Below are 20,543 nucleotides of genomic sequence, written 5' to 3'. Positions count from 1 at the left end.
ACTAGATTCCAACTTTACTTCTAAGGCTCTCATGGAATATTGCACTTTCTATATTCCTTTGCTATCAAAGTGTGGAAGATTAGGAATATTGGTGTGGGCAATAACGTACCTGTAGCTAAGATTCTCTATAGAAGTCACTTCTAATACTAATATTAGATGTAATTAAATTTCTTATTGATAAATAAAAGAATATAAATAATTTACATCTTTAATAACGCCTCTTTTTATTTGTATAAATTTTATTTTTTAACAAATATTAAAATTCTAAATATAAAAATTTTAGTATTATATTATAATAAAATGACTTATTTAAAACTTAAATTGATCTGTATATACCTATCGTGAAAGAAGCCACAAATTATTATTACACGAATCTTGTGTTGACATATTTTCAACGATGGTCTAACAATATCCAGAACATTGATTTTTCGAAATCTCAACGTGAGGTGCAAATTTATTAGTCCTATTCAGTTATGCCGAACATTAGAGACATTATTAATGGGGTGCAATTACCGATTTAGAACAGAAAAGAAGGTTCGGACGGCAATTATCTTATTTTTTATAAATAAATTGAATTAATGAGAATTTTAGCTTTGGTGGACTAATAAATATAAAAAAAATGAGTATTGTGATTTATAAATTATAATCGCGGCGCATATTAGATAGATGTGGAAATTTTTTGTTTTTAAAAAAATGGAGAAAAGGAAAAAGAAGTGATAGATGTTAAAGAGGTGAGGGAAGCCACACTTAACAAAACGCCAACGAAGAAGGGTTTCTGAGAGCACCAGTCTCACGCACGACACAAGTCACAACTCATCTAACTAACAATGCGTTAAAACGTTTTTAGAGAGAGAAACTCAGATAACGCAAAACTTAACTGCTGCTTCTTCTCCTTCTTCTTCTCTCTCAGATCTGTTCCCATAAACCCTAATTTTTCCTATTTTTCTTTCCAAGATTCTCTCTTTCTTTCTCCTCTATACGATCCTTCCATATTCCCCCTTTTCATCTCAACTTTTTTTTGTCGTCCCTCCATTTTTAATCACTTTTTTTTTTCTTTATCACTTTCCGTTTGTTTCCCGAGAAAATCACCTCTCTGACGCCCTGCACCTTATCCTCTCCGACTTTCTCTCTGATCTCCAATCCGTTTCTTGCTCCATTTCTCCCAGCATTTAGCTGATTGATGCAACTTTCCTGGTTGATTGGATTTTCCGGGAAAGTTGGTGATTTTCCGGGATAGTATTTTCCCCTCTCTTTTCCGGGAAACTAAGGAATTCTAGATTGCTGAACAACTCGATGATGATGATGATGATGTTGTAGTGGAGTGAATGAGACCAAACTTATAATAATAACAGCAGCAGTAGTACGAATGGACGATAGAGGTGGATCGTTCGTTGCTGTTAGGAGGATTTCGCAGGGTATTGATCGAAGCAACACGTGCCATTCAACCTCTGGTAAAAATGACTCTGAATTCTATCACCTAAAATTTTTCCCGTGATTTTCGCAGATATATATCTATATTCTACTTTCGTAACGTTTGATTCCTTTTGTGTTTTTTCCTTCCTTTTTTTTCGCCTTTTATTATAGTGATGAATCTTTAAATCGAGATTGATCCCGGATTTTTTACTTGCGTGATGTTTGCGGATATTCAAAATTGCCTTGGTGGGTGCATTTATACACTTATTGCTTTCTTTGGATCGGTATTTTCCCCTTTTTTGTTGTTGTTGTTAGAGATCTCTATTCAGCTCAGTTTAATATGAAAGATGCTACTATTAGAGCCAAAAGAGCTTTTACTGTGCTTAATTCATGTATGAATGTTATGTGTAATAGGGTTATCTCATAGATCTAGCATTCTTGAAGTGCCCCTCTTTTTATGTATGTTGGAAAATAAATGTTTCTGTCATCATTTTTTGTGTTGATGTGAAACTGCGCTTTACTAATTGAGTGTAGAAATAGTGGAAAACTCTAATTGAAGTTAGTTATTATGGTTTGGTAAAGCCAGTGGTTGGAAGTATTGTTGAAACTAATGATTTATATTTGAAAATTGGACTTACTATTGATGAAATGAAATAATATGAAAGGGATCAGAGAAGACTCGAATTAAACAAAAGCTGTTATGCACTGAGGATATCTCGTCAGTAATTAAAATTCATGATTTCTACCCTTCAGCTGTTTTATATATTTGTAAAGTATTGCTGAAACTATTGATTTATATTCAAAAATTGGAATTGCTATTTATGAAATCAAATAATACGAAAGGAATAAGAGAAGAATCAAATTGAACAAAAGCTGTTATGTACCGAGGATAACTAGTCAGTAATTAAAGTTCATGATTCCTGTCCTTCAGTTGTTTTATATATTTGCAGTGCAAAAATTTGAAGCTCAATCTTCATTTATGGGCAGTTTTATTTTGTTACAGCTGAGATTGTGACAGGATCAACAGCATGGCTTGGCAGAGGTCTGTCTTGTGTCTGTGCACAGAGGAGAGAGAGTGATGCTCGTCCCTCTTTTGATCTAACTCCAGTCCAGGTATTATTTTATTTCTAATTTGTTCTTTTATTTAATTGATATATTACTTTATTAAGTAATGGTTGATGCTGTGTTTACTGAACATAGAATTTAGTACGGAACATGAGTTTTTGTTTCAGTAGACCTTTGGTTATGTCTGATTTATATCTTACTCTGAATTGTAATGCCATAAGTAATGGGGTTTTTGTATAAAGTTTTTCTCGGTTCACGTTCTAAAGCTTTTGAGATAAAAATGACATGTGCATACTCTCCCTATTTTCCATTTACGTTTTGCTACAACAAATTCTCAATGCTGAATTTTGTTCATTAGGAGGAAAGCCTACAGAGGTTACAGAGTCGTATAGATGTCCCGTATGATAGTTCTATTCCTGAACACCAGGTATTCCTTATATTAATAGTTTTCAGGTTATTGTAAGTATGTGACAATATCCATGTGGCTTATTTCCATAGGCAATGTAATTTATATTTGCTATTGATGATCTTAGGATGCTCTAAGGGCTTTATGGAATGCTGCATATCCTGAGGAAGAACTCCATGGCTTGATTTCTGAGCAGTGGAAGGAAATGGGCTGGCAAGGGAAGGATCCATCGACAGATTTTAGGTTAATATTAATCTTTTGGATTTCTTCTGGATGCTGTGACTTCTATAACTAGTTTATAATGCCTATTATTCCTATTTGACAGGGGTGGTGGTTTCATATCATTGGAGAATTTGCTGTTCTTTGCCAGGAATTTCCCGGTATGAGCTGTTTTTTTCTCTTTTCCTTTTTTTGTACCCTCCCACTCTTTTTGATGTAATAAATTATTTGGTGACTTAACGTAGACCAAAACCAATGTTTAGATTCAAAAGAAGTCCTGTTGTGGTTAACAAATCAATCATATTAATATATTTGATCCAACATAAAAGACTAATTTTGCTACTAATAACAAGAAAGGGACTTCTACATTTAATAGAGATTGTGTTGTCTGGCACTGTGTTCTTTCTCGTGAATTGGCCTGCCTAAGCATCAAATTTTGCATTTTGCAGAAATCGTTTCAGGATCTTTTGCGGAAGCAGGAAGGAGATCGATCAGTGTGGGAATACCCATTTGCTGTTGCCGGTGTTAACATCACATTTATGCTTATTCAGATGCTGGATCTTGAAGCAGGTTTGTTAGTTCTTCTGTTCTAAGTTAAATTTTCAGTCTCAAGCAGTTTGCATATATCTTGTCTAAACTGATGAATGGAGGATGCCTTTATATGTGTGCAGATTTCGTAGAGCACTATGTAAAGGGTGTTATATGCTGATAGGGATATGCTTGTTTTAATTTACACTTTTCTTTTTACATACTTTTGTATGCCAAGTGGTAATTTACCATTAGTCATTATTTATTTACTGGATGATATATTCTAATTGTTAGGATTAGATTTGTATAGTGGCTTGTTTTCATTTCACAAAAATCCTGTTCCATTTTAGTTGAAATGATGGAAGATATTGGTCACATGAATTGAATGACATGGGCTAACCTCGTACAATTCACTTCTTACTTTTAGCCATGAAATAGTATTGTTGGACCCTTGTTCTTAAAACAACATTTCTTTTTCCCTGGTACAAGCAATGTGGGCTCACTACTGTTATCCCAACATGCTGGCAACCTTCTAATGTTTTTACTTATGTTTCTGGTTTGAGAATGTAATATGTGACTGTGTCTTTCTAATACAGGCTTCTGCTTGTAGATTATGTTACTCGTTTCCATGTAATTTGTTCCATTTGATTGAGTTATCTGCTAATAATTTTCTTTGCCTTGACGACAGTCAAACCACGGACACTGGTGGGAGCAACATTTCTAAAATTTCTTGCAGGTAACCTTGATTTCCAATCCTGATAATCTATTAAGTTTATGAGAAATGCAATTTCCTATGAAAAGGGACTTGACGCTTGACACACAATTCTTTGGATGATTTCCTTCCATCTTAGTCACTTCCACCTTTTGCTCTCTCATAATTTAGTCTTCGCTATTTATTTCATGTCTCCAAAATTCACAAAGTACTTTGTACAAAATTGCACTACTGTAATCTTGTGTCTTACCACAAATACTAGTATTCAGAAGATTATAGCTTTAAGTAGATGATTGTCCTCATTATATATGTGTGAGTGTAACTAACTGAATTCAGTTATGCATGCATGACAGAAAATGAATCAGCTTTTGATCTTCTCTATTGTATAACATTCAAGCTGATGGATCATCAATGGCTTTCCATGCGTGCGTCATACATGGATTTTAATGTAGGTATTCCTTATCCTCATTTTGATTGATACCGATAGGACAGAATATGGCAGAACTGCAGAGGCAACCTTTAAATACATAAAAGGTATTCTTAAGATCACTATTTACTGATTTATGTATTACTTAATTATAACAGACAGTAATGAAAGCAACGCGCCGGCAGCTGGAGAAAGAGCTTCTGCTTGAAGACCTAACACGGCTAGAAGATGTACCCTCATACAAACTTCTTTCACGATAGTATCTGAAGACTACTAGCTTTAGCTAGAAGGTGTTTTTGTACTTGATGTGATGCACTTATGATATCCATACCTGCCGTTTCAGCCTTTAACCTTCTAACATTTGAGTAGGACTGAGACAAGCTTAAGAACGACATCACGACGATCTAGAGGCACTGGTAAAACTTTAAATCTAGTCAGAAGGTGATATTCTTGGCTGACACACTGCCGGGGGAGTTTGAAATGTAGGTTTGCTTGGTACCAAAGAGATTAGATTGTAATGGATTGCGGTTTGTCTATATATTTCCTTGACGTCCATTATTGGGCAAATGCTGCTTGCAGTCTTGTATTAGGGGCTGGTGTACTTAAAGTTGCTTACATCTTGGTGGCCTTGTTTGTGAAAGGAATCCATATGCTGGTTATTTGTTTGAGTAATAGAATCAATATCTGAGTTGATTTTCTCTTTTAAAGTTTTTAACTAATAATTTTTGCTAGAAAATTTTCAAATAAATTTTGTGGAAGAAAATGCAGCTGCTCAACACATTCGGATCTCCATTTGAAATGGTTACTGTAGACATGGAGGTTCTTATATAGGTACCTTATCTGCGGATTTCATAGTTTCCGAGCCTTATAATTATGGAATATCTTGAATTTGTTAAGCAAGTTAGGTTTTGCTAGATGACGATACATTGGAGGATGCGAATTTGAAATGATCCTCTACTGCAAGCTTGAAACACTTTCCAATTCTATTTCCATAGTGAAATATGGCCCAACCTCAGGTTTTTGGGTCATCATATCCATATCAATTTCCATCTCTTGCATAAGCTAGTTCAGTGTAACACATCAAATTGAGTAATTTAATATAATTATTTCTTCATCATGAAATTCAAGCCATCATCTCAGTAGTTAGCAACTCAATTTGCTAGCTAATGCCTTCCGTATTCTTGCTGCTTTTAATACTAAAGAAAAATGTACTACTTAGCTATATAAAAATAAAGGGTCCATATAGCATTTTTAAACACCCTTTCATCATTTGTATTGTCCGATTTGGCAGATGATTTATGGGTATAAAAATAAATACCTGAATTCGAGATCCTACTAAAATTGGGAGTAATTTTGGTAATTTATACCACCTTCACCTAGTACGACCCAAAAAAAATACAAATAGCAAAACTTTATCATTCCATATTTGAAACAACTTAATGAAGAATGTAGAATGATACGTAGATGGAGTAGTTCATATATGAATGCAGATTTAAGCATTAACAAATAACAATAAATACATAGAAATCTGTTTCTTAATCATAACAAAAGATTTGTGGACAAATTTTCTGTTTCCCATGTCTCTTCAATTATATGAAGGAAAATATTATTAAAAAGAAGTGAAACATTCATGGTCTGAAGAATTTGAGTCATCGGAAGGGATGTGATTGTGTCTACCTTCATAAGTGGTTATCACCATTCTACAATCTTCTGAGAGTCTTTCAACTCTCTTCTTCACCCTGCAGTTGCTATGTGTACACCTGTAATAACTCCTGCAATATAATATTATGTAATATACCAATTATATTTTTTAACAAATTAATCAAAGTTGTTTAGTGTGGGAGTAAAATAAATAATGCAGCTTAAAGAGAATCTAATAAGTTTCCTTGTGTAAATTAATACATTTATGATGGAACGACAAAATAGTTTCTGAGTGAATGAAATATTTTACTTGTTCTTTCGTTTATTTAATTCCCTTGTAATTTGTAGTGAAATCTTTTTCTATTATTAATTATAAATTAAGATTTTGCTTAATGTACTTGTGAATAAAAAATAGTAGTTTTAATGGACCTGAACTATATATACGTAATTTTGAAATAATATCTTATATTATTGACATGGTTAAAGATATACAACTTTTTCTTTTTGCATCAAGAAATCATTATATCATCAAATAAATTAAAACTCGTGTTCTTCATTTTCAAATTTCTATCTTATTGCCTTATTGGTTATTAAACAATGTATGTTAGTACCATCCACCATAAAATTGGTAACCTTTTCATGAAGTTATTCTTTCAATAATTAAATTTTCCATTTTCTAATTTTCCTATAATTGGATTGCACTTCTAATAAGTTGTAACTACATTACCTACCTTTAAGTGCAATTTTGTAATGATGATATAAGATAGAAATATATAATTGGGCTTTCTTAAGTTTTAGGACACACATTGAATACGATTTGGTGTTTGACCACTTTGTAAAACATTCAACAGTCCCTTCCCATGCACGTTACATGCATATATATACTTAACAATAATATTATTATAATAATAATAATCCTTTCAAGATAAAGTGAGAAATTCTGATAGATGTGTACCAACTTATATATTTCTCTACCCGTAAACTATTATGACTTATACAGTAATTTAAAGCTTCGTTTGTTTATAGAAACAAGATACTGACACTATATTAAGACATAAAATTATATTTAACATATAAGATATGGACAAAGACATTATGTCTAGAAATACTGAATTAGTATATTTTATATTTACTTAATAAAAAAGAAATAATAATACTAACAAAAAATACAACTTATTTTTTATTTTATCTTTTATTATTTTTATTAAACTTTTATAATTATATTTTTTCAAATTTTTTGAATAAATAAAAATAAAAATAAATTAGATTTTCATAATTTATTCTATTTTATTACCAAACAAAATATTAAAATACTAAATTCTTTGTCTATATCCTTTATGTCTTATTTTTAATGTCTTATCTTATCCTAAATATATTCACAAATTAAAGTGGTGGCGTATATCAAAACTCTCAAATCATAGAGATCCACGCATTATAAAAACACTTAATATTTAGCTGCTAGGTGATCTTATAGTTATATAAGGTTTTTATACAATGTTAATGTTAATGTATAGTAATTAAATTAATTAGAATTATGAAAAAAAAGGAAATATATAAAATTTGTAGTCAATAGTGCCAAGGTAATACCATTCATCTGGAAATTAAAAGCGTCGAAATTTTGGCGGATTTAATTTCTAGGTCATGCATGCATCAAGTACTCAAAAGGCATGAAAAGCTAAAAGTTAAGACAAATTAAAACATTGAACACATGATAAATTACTTCTTCCATTTTAAAATAACTTTTAAGAAACCATTGTACTTAGATATAAAATAAGTTTAAATGCATTAGTTTTTTAGTATATCAAAAAAAAAGTCAAAAAACGAGTTATTTTAAATGGCTGAAATATTATAATAAGTTGGTCAATCCCATAGCAAGTTTGTTTGGTTTTATCATTCTAGTCAAAGAGATTAGGGCGTGATTACTCTCACAAATTAAATTATAAATTTTTTTAATTAGTTATAAACTTAATTACAGTACTACAAGTTTACATGTGGAACTCCAGGCATGCACTCATTTTCATATATGTTGGATGTTGGATATATGTTAGTCATAGAAATTAATACCATTGCAAATAAATTGGATGGTATTGGAATAAGGTATGGAATATTGGCGACCCTATACTGCACCATATTGTCAAAACTCTAATAATTAGTATTCTGAGTGATAATATATTAATTCTTTTTTCCCTCTCTCCTTAATTATCAATATATTATTTATATTATTTCATCTGAAACTAAGTCTAAGGGTGAAAATCCTCTGTCACTCAATACTATTAATCCTATTAACATTCTTTAGAACAAAAAGTTTAGTCACTATAAATTCATAATATACATTTTCAATTAGAATTTTCAAAACTAATATATATCTAATCATATATAAAAATTACTAATATCAATTTGATGCATGCATTGATGGCTATTAATCTTGTGATGACTGTGACAATTTCATCATTGATTCACTGCCGACACAACAGTATACTTTTTTCAAAAAAAAAAAAAGGACATTTTACCTTTGTTTCTCCGGGTATAATGCCATTGATGTTGCCATTGTACTCAACAATATGCATTTTTCATCTGCATATATATTGATAGATTCTCCTATTCTCCAAAAGTGGAAAAATCCTAAGCCTCATGGATAACATTTTTTTAACCCTTTTGTTTTCCCTTCTCCCCTCCCCTATATATGTTGAATGTCTTCACCTTGTGATTAATTAATTATATTCTTCCATATGAATGTAACTATTTTAGGAGAATAATTATATATTTCTTTCAGTTCAGTTGACAGTTTAATTAGGTGTTTCTTTATCAAAATTAAGGTGCTATTTTAAAATTAATTTCACATGTATATGTATCACTAGTATATATGATGATGTTGTTAATACTTATTAGTAAAAGTAATAATTCATTATTTTTCGTTAAAATATATGGATTTATTAAGGTTAATAAGGTTATTGGATGATTAATTAACTAACTAATTACCTTGGATGAAGGCTGTTCTTGACAACTTTTTGGCCATATTTCCTCCATTTATAACCATCATCAAGAACATCAACATCACTTCTTGTTTGGAAACAAAACCTTGGCTCTCTTAGTTTCCTTCTCATTTTCACCTTGTTCTTCTCTGTGGCTGCACTACTCTTCCACCTATCACAACACACCACATACATTAACTTACATAAATTATTTATTATATTATATATGGTTAATAGTCTTAATTAGATAGAAATAGAGATTTATAATAATAGTAAAAAAGAGAGCATGTGGAGTAGTCAGTGATGCAACTGTGTAAAAAGTAGATTCAGCTATCAATGAGAATCAAGACTATTTTCGAGTCTATAAGTTCATAATTTCATATTTCATATTATTGCTCCGATCCTTCTTCAAAACTAAAACACAAAAGAAGATTATATTATGCACATAGTAGTTAGAAACCACACATTTTATGATCACAATAAGCTTAATAAATATCTTCCTATTTTTGTATATAGTTATATTTATTGATTAATTACCACATGCACATGCACTCTAATAAATAATAGAGAGAAGCATACCATGTAATATTATTGTTGCCTTCACTAGAATTTCCAGTGCAATTTTCATCATTCACAGCCTTTGGATCCAGAGTTCCCACCTAAAAATTTATCATAAAGAAAAAAAAAATTAAGAAGAAAAAAGTTCATAGAAAAATACCCTACAATTAAAAAGACCCAAGAGAGAGAAAGCAAAAATAAAATAAAACCAAAAATTTCTAACTAGGGTGAAGATCAAAACTTCATCCTTCTATAAAAATACCTGCTTGTTATGCCAATTTTTTGTTGTGGCGGTTGTGGTTGCAATTGTGGCGGGCGTAGTTGTGGTGGCAAGGATGGTGGCAGCATCTAAGGATTGAGAGAGTTGAGAAGATTGAGATTGTGATGAAGTAGGTGACAAGAAGCCAAGAAGGTGGTTTTCTTCAAACTGAACAAAGTTCATTTCATGGATTATGGCTTGTGAAGGTGTGGTGATGTTGGTGAATGGAACTTGAAGCTCATAATTGGGAACACCACTTCTCTCTCCTCCTTGCATATCCCACTTCTTATTATATATAATAATTCTTAATTGAACTTTGGAGTACTATATAATTGATCTTCTTCTTCTTCTTCCCTTTAATTAATTAATCTTGTAATTTTCATAAAGATAGTAGATAGCAACTACCACTTCCTCTTGAGATACATACCTAAACTTCTAGGGTATATAAAATTAATAATAAGGTTAAGTTAGGAGGGTATATAGGACATGAGGCTTTGTAGTTTGGTCAATTGCTACTATAAGTTTGCCGGTTATGGTTTTCTTCTGAATTATTCCTCCTTGTTTTCTTTAGGGAAGTCTTTTCAGTCTTGGACTACTCTATCTCAAGGAATCTACATCAATGGGTGAAAGAAGATATATTAAAAGAAAAAAAAATCTAGAGGGTTATCATTATTTTTAATTATTAGTTAGTTATCAATATTTAAAATTATAGAATAAAGTATATCGTTGAATTATTAACTAGACTACAAAAATTAAATTGATAGTTAAGTAATAATAAAAAAATAATAAATTTTGATCATTTTTTAATATTTTTTATTAAAAGATGAATATAAAATAACAGTTTTAATTTTATATATATACACACACTTCTCTCTTCTTTTAATTATAAAAATATCTTTTATTTTGATTTTTTATGGTATGGAGTTTTATTTAAGGGTTTGTTACTGAATAATGAGTTGCTACGTATATAATACAAAATTCGAACTCTCAATATTTATGTAAGCGGATTAGCGAGCTAACTACTACACTAACTCAACTTGATTATGAAAATATCCTTTATAGAGATGATTCTTATCATAAGTAGTCATAATTATAAATATAGCATTACTCTAAAATAATTAGTAAGACAATATATATGTCACACCTGAAATATTTAATTATTTAATAATGTCAAAAGTTGCCTTGTATATATGACACTGCTTTTAATTTTTGTTGAAGAAAATAATTCTTTTATTTGATTATTATTGTATAAAAATCATAGAGAAAATTAAAACTCAACAATTTGGTTTCTAATCAAGCTAAGAATTTTGGGAGACACGTTTATATATCTAGTATCTTTTAAAATATTTTTTATAGTGAGTAATGCAAATTAAATTTCTCCGTGCCACCACATACATTCATGAAACACGCATATCTATTGTAGATGATATTGATATTAATAATATTTGATAAAATAGTTTCAAAATGCAATGATTATCATAGAAATAATTTGATTAAGTGGATGTTGGCTCTTTGTGTAGATTGATGGTTTAGGGTGTTTCTTTCACACCTAAAGTGAGAGAGACCTTCTCATATCTGACAAATAGTGTGGTGACAAAACCATTTCTTAGTTTCCTTCATTCAGACCTTAATGTTCTCCACTTGGTCACTATGCAAAATTATTTAAACTTTTTCTTAGTAATAATATATTAAAATTAAACTGAATTATTGCTTAATAAACACAGATCACATAATAACTAGGTACCATCCCCACTACCATTGGAAGCCTAGAAGGGCCCCAACTCCCATGTTAACCCATCCATAAAAATTAACCTAAAAACATGAATATCTGTAAGACATAAATATATACAAATTAAAGATTAAAAAAAATAATAAGTGAAAATTAATTCTGCTAAAAATTTAAACTAATACAAAAAGATATATTATTTTTTTAGATCTATAAAGATCAAACCCTAAACTTATAAATCATACAAGAATAAAATATAACTTTTATTCTTAATTTTTGTTAAAAATTTTATAAATTTTATTTTATTTTAATTTTATTCTAAAAATTTTATATTTGTATCAAATATATCTTTGACGAGTAATTTTTTAAAAAATTTAGAATTAATTTAACAATAATTTTATAAGAATAACTTTTAATATAATACAAGTAATTTAGACATAGCTATTATGTATTATTATTGAATTGGTTCTAAATTTTTTAAAAATTTAGTTATTAAAAATATATTTAATATAAATAAAAACTTTAAAATAAAATTAAAACAAAATAAAATTTAGGAGTTGAAAAACTTCAAAAACAAAAGCTTAAATCAATAAAAAAAATCAATAATTATATTTCTAACCGTTCTATATCTCTATATTTACATCTTATTTAATCTACTACTAAATCTAAATACAATATAAAGGACAGTGAGTGGTGGGGTGCATCAAAGTTTTTGCATCACTGTTAAGGAAAATGCATGTGGAAAGTTTGGAAGAAAAATGAGAAAGTGAGAAATAGGGCGTACATAGTTCGGTCCGGTTCGAAGATTTGGTCTGATTTTAAACATTTTAGAAATTAATTTGGTGTGATTTTACTGGGTTTAGGGTCGGATAATGGTCTCAAAAATAGATCTGGTCATTATTTTGGGTTGGGTCCCGGCCATGGCTCGGATCACCCGAAATCAATCCAGTGGTCCGGTCATCATACACAATTAATATTTTGTGTTATTAGTAATGGATTATGGCTATTCTTAGGTGGAATTTAAGTATTATAAACCTTAATATTTTGTGTTATTAGTTATTATAAGACTATAAGTTAATGTTTTATATTTAAAATGCATAAGATTTTAGACTAATTAATGCATAATATTGTGTTATTTGTATTGATTTAAATATTTGGTGTTATTAGACAATATTAGTATTGATTATGGTTATGCTTTAATTTTAGAGAAGAGTTGGTTCTTGTTATATTTGTCTAAGTGAATTTTACTATGTCAAATAATGGTTGGAGTCTTGAAATTTTGGATATTTTCACATGCTAGCTTATAAAAAGCTATCAAAATAATGTAATGTTAACGGCCCGATTTTTGCTCGATATAATCGTGACCAAAAAGTGTATAGATTTCATTGGGTCTAAGGTCGGATTCGAGTCTAATAAATAGACTCGATATATATTTTGAACCGAATTTGAATCACATCAAACCCGGTTTCACCGAATCCATGCACACCCTAGCGAAAAACAAAGAAAAACAACCTTCCAAATTAAAAGAAACGCATGGGTGATGTATGCTTCCATTTACCGAAGGAAATTATATATTGAAGTAACTATTATATATATATATATATACCGAGTATTTCATCATATCGAGTTGAGTGTTTCTCCATATTCTATATTTGGTTTCACAAGCTAAGTGACTTCATGACCTACGGTCTCTATCTGTTCCCTCTTACTCTTAATTTGAAAAGAATCTCCCAACTCCCTCCCCACAACACCAACATTCCCAATATAATTCACCTTACTTGCTAGCTATATCTTTATGTTTGAGATTAGACTCGTACAAAATACAGTTTTTAATTCCTATATATATAAACAAGTATTAATTTAATGTCGTATATACTAATATATAGCAATGTTTGTATTTGAATATGTTTTCAAATAGTGATAGCATTATCATCTTGTTCCAAAATTTTAAATTTATAGATAGATGTATGTAAATGATTATATATCCAATTATGATGTGCTTTCTCACACAACTTTTTTTTTCATAAATTTTTACATGAATAATGGTGATGAATTTGAATTTCAAATTTTTGAATTCTACAAACGCATAATATATCATGATAACATTTATTTTACAAATTATTTAAACTAATAAGAGAATACATATAAATAATTATTATATATCTAATATATTTTCAATTGCACTGTATACCCTACTATGTCACTATTTATACTTGTAATGTAGTAATAATAAGTTAATAACATTAGGAAAAAGTGTTACCAAAGCAAGTATATATGAAGCATGTTCGTTACTATATTTAGTTACAATAATAACTTTGCTATATCTAGGTTTAACTACTAATAATCAGAGATAAATTAAAGTGATATGAATATATAATAATTGTTAAAAGGAACTAAACTAATTTAAAGTTAAAAAATGATTCAACTAGGACTAATTAAGTACACAGCTACACTACCTGATGATCTAATCGATAAAAACTTGTTGAAAATTCTCGATCTTTATGGACTTGAAAATTGGGATTCATAAAAAGCAACTTCTAATAAAAAGTTATGGAAGATGCATTTTCTAAAGTGTTATCTAAACAGTAGTGTCGCATTTATGCACTAGTGGCTACCTCAACTTTCTCTTTCACTTTCACTTTCAAATTCAATTTCAATCTCATTTGTGCTTTTATTATCATTGCTCATTCTTTGTCCCCACGAAATGTATGATATGAACAATCTTACGTGTATGATGTAATTGGCCGGTTCAAAACTAAAGAAGTTTTTGAATGAAAGGATATCTAATTCAAGTATAAATTATACTAGAATTTATATTGCTGTATACACAAAGGTCGAATTCGAACTTCTGATATTTGTTTAAGCGGACGAGTGACTTGACTACTCGACCAACCCAAATTGACTTTTTGGTGAATTACTTATAATTTTCTTATTTTTATAGTTGTAACGGATTGAATAATAAAATGATAAATATAAAATTTAAACTTAATTTCAAAGTTAATAAATTAATTATATATTTAAATTTGAATAATAACAAATTTATATATTTATAACAAAAACTTCATACTTTATTATTTCCTTATTATTTTATGATATAGACTCTTATATACCGAATTTATATATATATTTATAAAATGTGGAACTCATGTACAGTCGATTTTATGTGAAATTGATAGTTGATAGCCATTAGATGAATTGACTGATTTGACTAAATTTTTATCTAATAAATCTGGGGTATCAACTTCACGTGGAGTCGACTTCACATGAGTTTTTACCTTTATAAAAACCTTCATACTTTGTTATAAGCAATGTTACATGATCAATTAATTTTAATAACTAAATTTAATTAAATTAATCCAATAATTTATTAGCATAATAAAAATCAATTAAAAAATATTAAAAAAATAAGTAAATGTAATTATAAAAATAATTTATTTACCTAATATTTTTGTTTTGTCATATCCTCTTTTCTATTCATATTATTTTACATGACAGAGACTGTTAATTATACTGATCCAGTAGTATAATTAATACGCTTCTCTCTCTCTCTCTCTCACTCACACACACATATAAAACCTTATCCCTCCTTATAAGGGTGCATCAAGAACTACTATGTGCAAAACTTATCGAAGAATAAAATATTAGGGAGGGAAGAAAAAGGAAGAGAGAAAATTAGAGTAGAGTGGTACACTGGTATGTATATATATACGTATGGCAACAGAGCCGACATAACTCATGATTTCTAAATACAAAGTTCAAAAGTGTAATAAATGATATTCCAAAAACAGGGTTACGATTGGAAGCACGTTGTGTGGGTGAAGACCTGGTGGAGGCAGGGATAGTGCCCTATTCCCCGTACTATAAAAACAACGGTTTAGACATTTTGTTAAACATACTCACTAATGATGTAAAAAATTATATAATAATAATAATAATAATTATATTAAGAGCACAAATAGTGTCTTCTTTTTTCTATAATATAACTTTAAAAATACTGCTGTATATATAAAAAATTACTAAATTAACTATTATATATTTATGTATAAACATATATTGTTCATGTCTTAAATTCCTTGTCTATAATAAAAACCTGAGTCTAAATAAATTAACCCAATACTATAAAGGGTCTAAAAAAATTCAATGAATCTATACGGGTTAATCCACCTGACTTATTCGAAACACGTGGGATAACTTACAACTCATCTACCACTTTAAACGTGGGATAATTTTCTAAATATTAGGAGAATAATTACCCACTATCACTAGCAAGACTTTAGAGTGATGATCAAATTATCATTTAACTTCGATAAATATTTCGTCTAATTTAATTATTTTTTCGATCCTAATTCATAATAAATTTATTTAAAATTTTTTATTTTAAATATCGAATTTTTTTATAAATATTTTTTATTATCTTTATTTAAAAATATCAGACAATTTTACTTCACCAACAGACAAATCAAAATTACTGTTTAAAGGAATCTAGATTTTGTGTCTAAATCCATATTACATTAACTTCAGATAATTCCATATAGCATATATATTGTTTAATTTAGTTTTAATATATATTTTATATAAATAAATAATTTTTAATACACATAATATATATATTGATATAACTCTTTATGTTAATAATAATCTAAATAAATATTATGTTTTTAACATTCATGTTAGTACTGTATTAATTTAGTGCGACTCAATTGACAAAGTATATATGTAAATATATAATACAGGTTTTGAATTTTATCTTTATTAAATATATTTATTGAAAGATTAAACCACTAAAAATTTTTCAAGTTTGACAAAAATATTCTCTAAATTAGTTAACAACAAAAATATTTTTAAAATAAAAAGTGATAAAAAAGTTCATAAACGACAAATAATTTTTATATTTGTTAAATTGTTTGTGTATTTAATCTAAAATTTTATAAAAATATTTAAATAATTATTTAAAAAATACAAAAAAGCGAACCGCCATTTGATTTTTAGATTTTTTTTTATTTTTTAAAAGTATCTTTTATTGAGAAAAAATCACAATCAGAAAAGATATTCATTTGATTTAAAATTATCAAATTTAAAGATAAAAATATTTATTCATTTTCTAGTTATATGTGTTAGGTACCAGACAAATGACACAGCAAAATATAGAGATGAAAAATTAGAAATTTGTATAAAATATGGAAATAATTGAATAACTTTCTTTGAGAATTACTACTTCTCTCTCTCACAAGGAGACTACAATAACACTCTCTCTTGACAAAAGGAGAACACACTTCTCTCTATATATATAGAAGAAAACTACTCAAAGAAATATTATGTTATTCTCTTTGGATGACTTGATTGAAATGAATTAAAGAAAAACTCAATTTATAGGTGAGTCTCTTCAATATGAACCATCCGTCAATTAGAGGTATATAATTCTTCTCTTTTTCAACCACTAAAATTCTAAGGTTATAAATTAAGATTGTTTATTACCTCTCATTTTATTTAGTTATTATTTATTTATATATTTTCTAAAATTAGCTTTACTAATTTTCACAATCTCCCACTTAAAGCTAATTTTGATAAATTTTCAAAATTCATGTTGCTCATGTATTCCATAGGCCGTATGAGGATCTACACCATTCAAACTTTTCTGTGTTGATTGGTTTTGTCATGGCATCTGCTAGGTTATCTTTAGTGTGAATCTTCTGCATATCAACACTTCCTTCTTCTACTACTTCCCGAACAAAGTGATATTGTACTCCAATGTGTTTTGTTCTTGAATGAAAGGCAGGATTCCTTGCAATGTGCAAGGCACTCTGACTATCACAATACACAGAAATCTTCTGTTGTTTGTGCCCGAGTTCTTCTATCAACCTTTGGATCCAAATAGCTTCCTTGCATGCTTGTGTAGCTGCCATATATTCAGCTTCTGTAGTAGATAAAGCTACAACAGTCTGTAATTTAGATAGCCAGCTCACAGCTCCTCCTGCAAGTGTAAACACATAGCCTGTAGTAGATTTTCGTTTATCAAGATCACCTGCAAAGTCTGAGTCGACATATCCATTGACAATGAATTCTGATCCTCCAAACATAATGCAACATTTGAGGTTCCTTTGATGTATCTCAAGATCCTCTTAACAACATTCCAATGCTCTTTACCCGGATCTGCCATAAATCGACTTACCACCGCAACTGCTTGAGCAATATCTGGTCTTGTACAGATCATGGCATACATAAGGCTTCCCACCGCTGATGCATACGGTACTCGAGACATTTCCATCCTCTCTGCTTCACTACTAGGGCACATACTTGAGGATAATTTGAAATTCATAGGAAGTGGGGTTGAAATTGGCTTACATTCTTGCATATTGAAGCGTTGCAAGATCTTCTTCAAATAATTCTTTTGCGATAGCCAAATCTTCCTATCTTTTTTGTCTCGGTGAATTTGCATCCCTAAAATCTTGTTTGCTGGTCCCAAGTCTTTCATATCAAACTCCCTAGCCAACTGTGCCTTCAATTCTTGGATTTGATCTTTGTTGGGACCTACCACCAACATGTCATCCACATACAACAGCAGAATGATGAAATCATTATCACCAGACCTCTTGTAATAAGTACAATGATCTGAACTAAGTCTGTTGTATCCAAGGCTAATAATGAAAGAATCAAATCTCTTGTACCAACACCTTGGCGCCTGCTTTAGACCGTACAGAGATTTAGTTAACCTGCAAACCAAGTTTTCTTTTCCTTGTTCTTCAAAACCTTCTGGTTGGAGCATATATATCTCTTCTTCAAGTTCTCCATGAAGAAAAGCAGTCTTTACATCTAATTGCTCTAGATGTAAATCAAATGCAGCACATATAGCCAAAACTACTCTAATAGTAGTTAGTCTCACCACTGGAGAAAATATTTCATTGAAGTCAATACCTTCTTTCTGAGCATATCCCTTGACAACCAATCTTGCACGATATCGTTCCACCTGATCATTACTATCTCGTTTGATCTTGTAAACCCATTTGTTACCAATGGCTTTCCGACCTGCTGGAAGTTCAACAAGTTTCCAGGTATGGTTCCTATGTAATGCCTCAATTTCTTCTTGCATTGCTGTCATCCACATAGAAGCATCTGGATTGCGCATAGCCTCCATAAAAGTTGTTGGTTCTCCATCTTCTGTCAAAAGACAATATGCATCATGGTTTGTCAAAACATAATTTGAGTGCCATGATGGTGTTCTTCTTTGTCGAGTGGATCGACGAACTTCTATGTCATTGGCCTCTGCTTCTTGTTCTTCGTGCTGTGGTTCTGCTTCAGAAAGATCACCTTCTCTGCATTTTTCATCTATTTGAACAGTGGTTATATCTTTAACAGTGCTGTCATTTTCTTGTTCCTTTTGCAATTCATCTTCTGCAAATATCACATCTCTACTGACAACTACCTTGCGGGCAGTGGGATCCCACAGGCGATACCCCTTAACTCCGTCAGTATAACCCAAGAATATACATTTTCTAGACTTTGGGTCCAGCTTTGTTCTTTCCTGGGAATTGTACATTACGTACACAGGACAACCAAATATATGTAAAGAAGAATAATTAGGTGGCTTACCTTGCCACATCTCCATTGGTGTCTTCAACCCAATTGCAGTTGATGGTGACCGATTTATCACATAACAGGCAGTTTTAACAGCTTCTGCCCAAAAAGACTTAGCTAAACCTGTAGTTTGCAACATAGCTCGTGCTCTTTCTAGGAGAGTCCGATTCATTCGCTCTGCTACACCATTTTGCTGAGGCGTATATGCAACTGTGAATTGCCGTTGAATACCTGCTTGCTTGCAAAATGTTAGAAAATCGCCATCGACATATTCTCCTCCATTATCTGTCCTTAAACACTTGATCTTCTTTCCAGATTCAAGTTCTAACTTTGCTTTAAACTCTTTGAACATCGCAAACACGTCTGACTTCTTCTTGATCGGGAACACCCATAGCCTCCTAGAGTAATCATCAATAAATGATACAAGATATTTTGCTCCTCCTAGGGACATCTCCGGCGATTCCCACACATCAGAATGAATCAACTCCAATATGTGCTTGCTCCGAGCAGTTGATCTACCAAACGTCAATCTATGTTGTTTGCTTGTAACGCAGTGCTTACAAAACGGTAAGTTTACCGATTTGAGCCCGGGAATGAGATTACGTTCTACAAGAATCTTCAAACCTCGTTCTGACATGTGGCCTAGTTTGCAATGCCATATCATCGTCATTTCTTCTTGGCTTGTTGAAGCAACTGATGCCTCTGCTTCTTGCAAAGTATCTCCCACAAGCATATATAGATTTGCTGCAATCTTTTCTGCTTTTATTACCACAAGAGCTCCTTTAACAACTTTTAAGATCCCACCTTCAATATGGGTCTTACAACCAAGTTCATCCAATTGCCCAATCGACAACAAATTCTTCTTCAAACCTTTCACGTGTCTTACCCCTTGAAGTGAACGAATAGAACCATCAAACATTTTTATTTTGACAGTACCCATTCCAACAATTTCTAAGGCATGATCGTTTCCCATAAACACAGATCCTTCCAAGACAGGTTCATATGTACAAAACCAATCACGATGAGGAGTCATGTGCCATGTTGC

The 20,543-nt window shown here is 30.5% G+C and overlaps 2 protein-coding genes across 4 annotated transcripts; one reads left to right on the top strand and one right to left on the bottom strand.

Annotated features, from left to right (window-relative positions):
- The first annotated feature begins 595 nt into the window (after positions 1–595).
- Positions 596–5,477, top strand: LOC112797659 (uncharacterized). Of its 3 annotated transcripts, XM_025840710.3 has the most exons (10): positions 665–1,451; positions 1,585–1,659; positions 2,417–2,526; positions 2,837–2,905; positions 3,012–3,127; positions 3,210–3,264; positions 3,553–3,673; positions 4,320–4,367; positions 4,697–4,791; positions 4,929–5,477. In XM_025840710.3, exons 2-10 carry the CDS (start codon positions 1,632–1,634, stop codon positions 5,028–5,030), a joined length of 744 nt encoding a protein of 247 aa, XP_025696495.1. In that variant the 5' UTR covers positions 665–1,451; positions 1,585–1,631; the 3' UTR covers positions 5,031–5,477. The 3 variants fall into 3 exon arrangements, with proteins under 3 accessions (XP_025696494.1, XP_025696495.1, XP_072092256.1); XM_025840709.3 differs by lacking the exon at positions 1,585–1,659 and having other exon boundaries at positions 596–1,451; XM_072236155.1 differs by lacking the exon at positions 1,585–1,659 and having other exon boundaries at positions 696–1,451; positions 2,401–2,526.
- A 770-nt stretch (positions 5,478–6,247) lies between these two features.
- LOC112797660 (probable WRKY transcription factor 12) lies at positions 6,248–10,752 on the bottom strand. The gene is made up of 4 exons (XM_025840712.3): positions 10,204–10,752; positions 9,963–10,042; positions 9,391–9,555; positions 6,248–6,542 (listed from the first exon to the last, which is right to left on the bottom strand). Exons 1-4 carry the CDS (start codon positions 10,474–10,476, stop codon positions 6,380–6,382), a joined length of 681 nt encoding a protein of 226 aa, XP_025696497.1. The 5' UTR covers positions 10,477–10,752; the 3' UTR covers positions 6,248–6,379.
- Positions 10,753–20,543: the final 9,791 nt, after the last annotated feature.

This window comes from Arachis hypogaea, chromosome 4, assembly GCF_003086295.3.
Source record: "Arachis hypogaea cultivar Tifrunner chromosome 4, arahy.Tifrunner.gnm2.J5K5, whole genome shotgun sequence".
Classification (NCBI taxonomy): domain Eukaryota; kingdom Viridiplantae; phylum Streptophyta; class Magnoliopsida; order Fabales; family Fabaceae; genus Arachis; species Arachis hypogaea.
This window is presented reverse-complemented; position numbering and strand designations above follow the sequence as displayed.

What these genes read in the sequence shown, in the direction of transcription:
- LOC112797659 (XM_025840709.3), top strand. Translation starts at nt 1,367, where the DNA reads ATGGACGATAGAGGTGGATCGTTCGTTGCTGTTAGGAGGATTTCGCAG. An exon ending in GATCCATCGACAGATTTTAG is followed by an intron (nt 3,128 to 3,209) that starts GTTAATATTAAT and finishes CCTATTTGACAG; the next exon opens with GGGTGGTGGTTTCATATCAT. An exon ending in ATTTCTAAAATTTCTTGCAG is followed by an intron (nt 4,368 to 4,696) that starts GTAACCTTGATT and finishes CATGCATGACAG; the next exon opens with AAAATGAATCAGCTTTTGAT.
- LOC112797660 (XM_025840712.3), bottom strand. Translation starts at nt 10,476, where the DNA reads ATGCAAGGAGGAGAGAGAAGTGGTGTTCCCAATTATGAGCTTCAAGTT. An exon ending in GGCAACAATAATATTACATG is followed by an intron (nt 9,556 to 9,962) that starts GTATGCTTCTCT and finishes GTGTTGTGATAG; the next exon opens with GTGGAAGAGTAGTGCAGCCA. An exon ending in AAGAACAGCCTTCATCCAAG is followed by an intron (nt 6,543 to 9,390) that starts GTAATTAGTTAG and finishes ATTATATTGCAG; the next exon opens with GAGTTATTACAGGTGTACAC.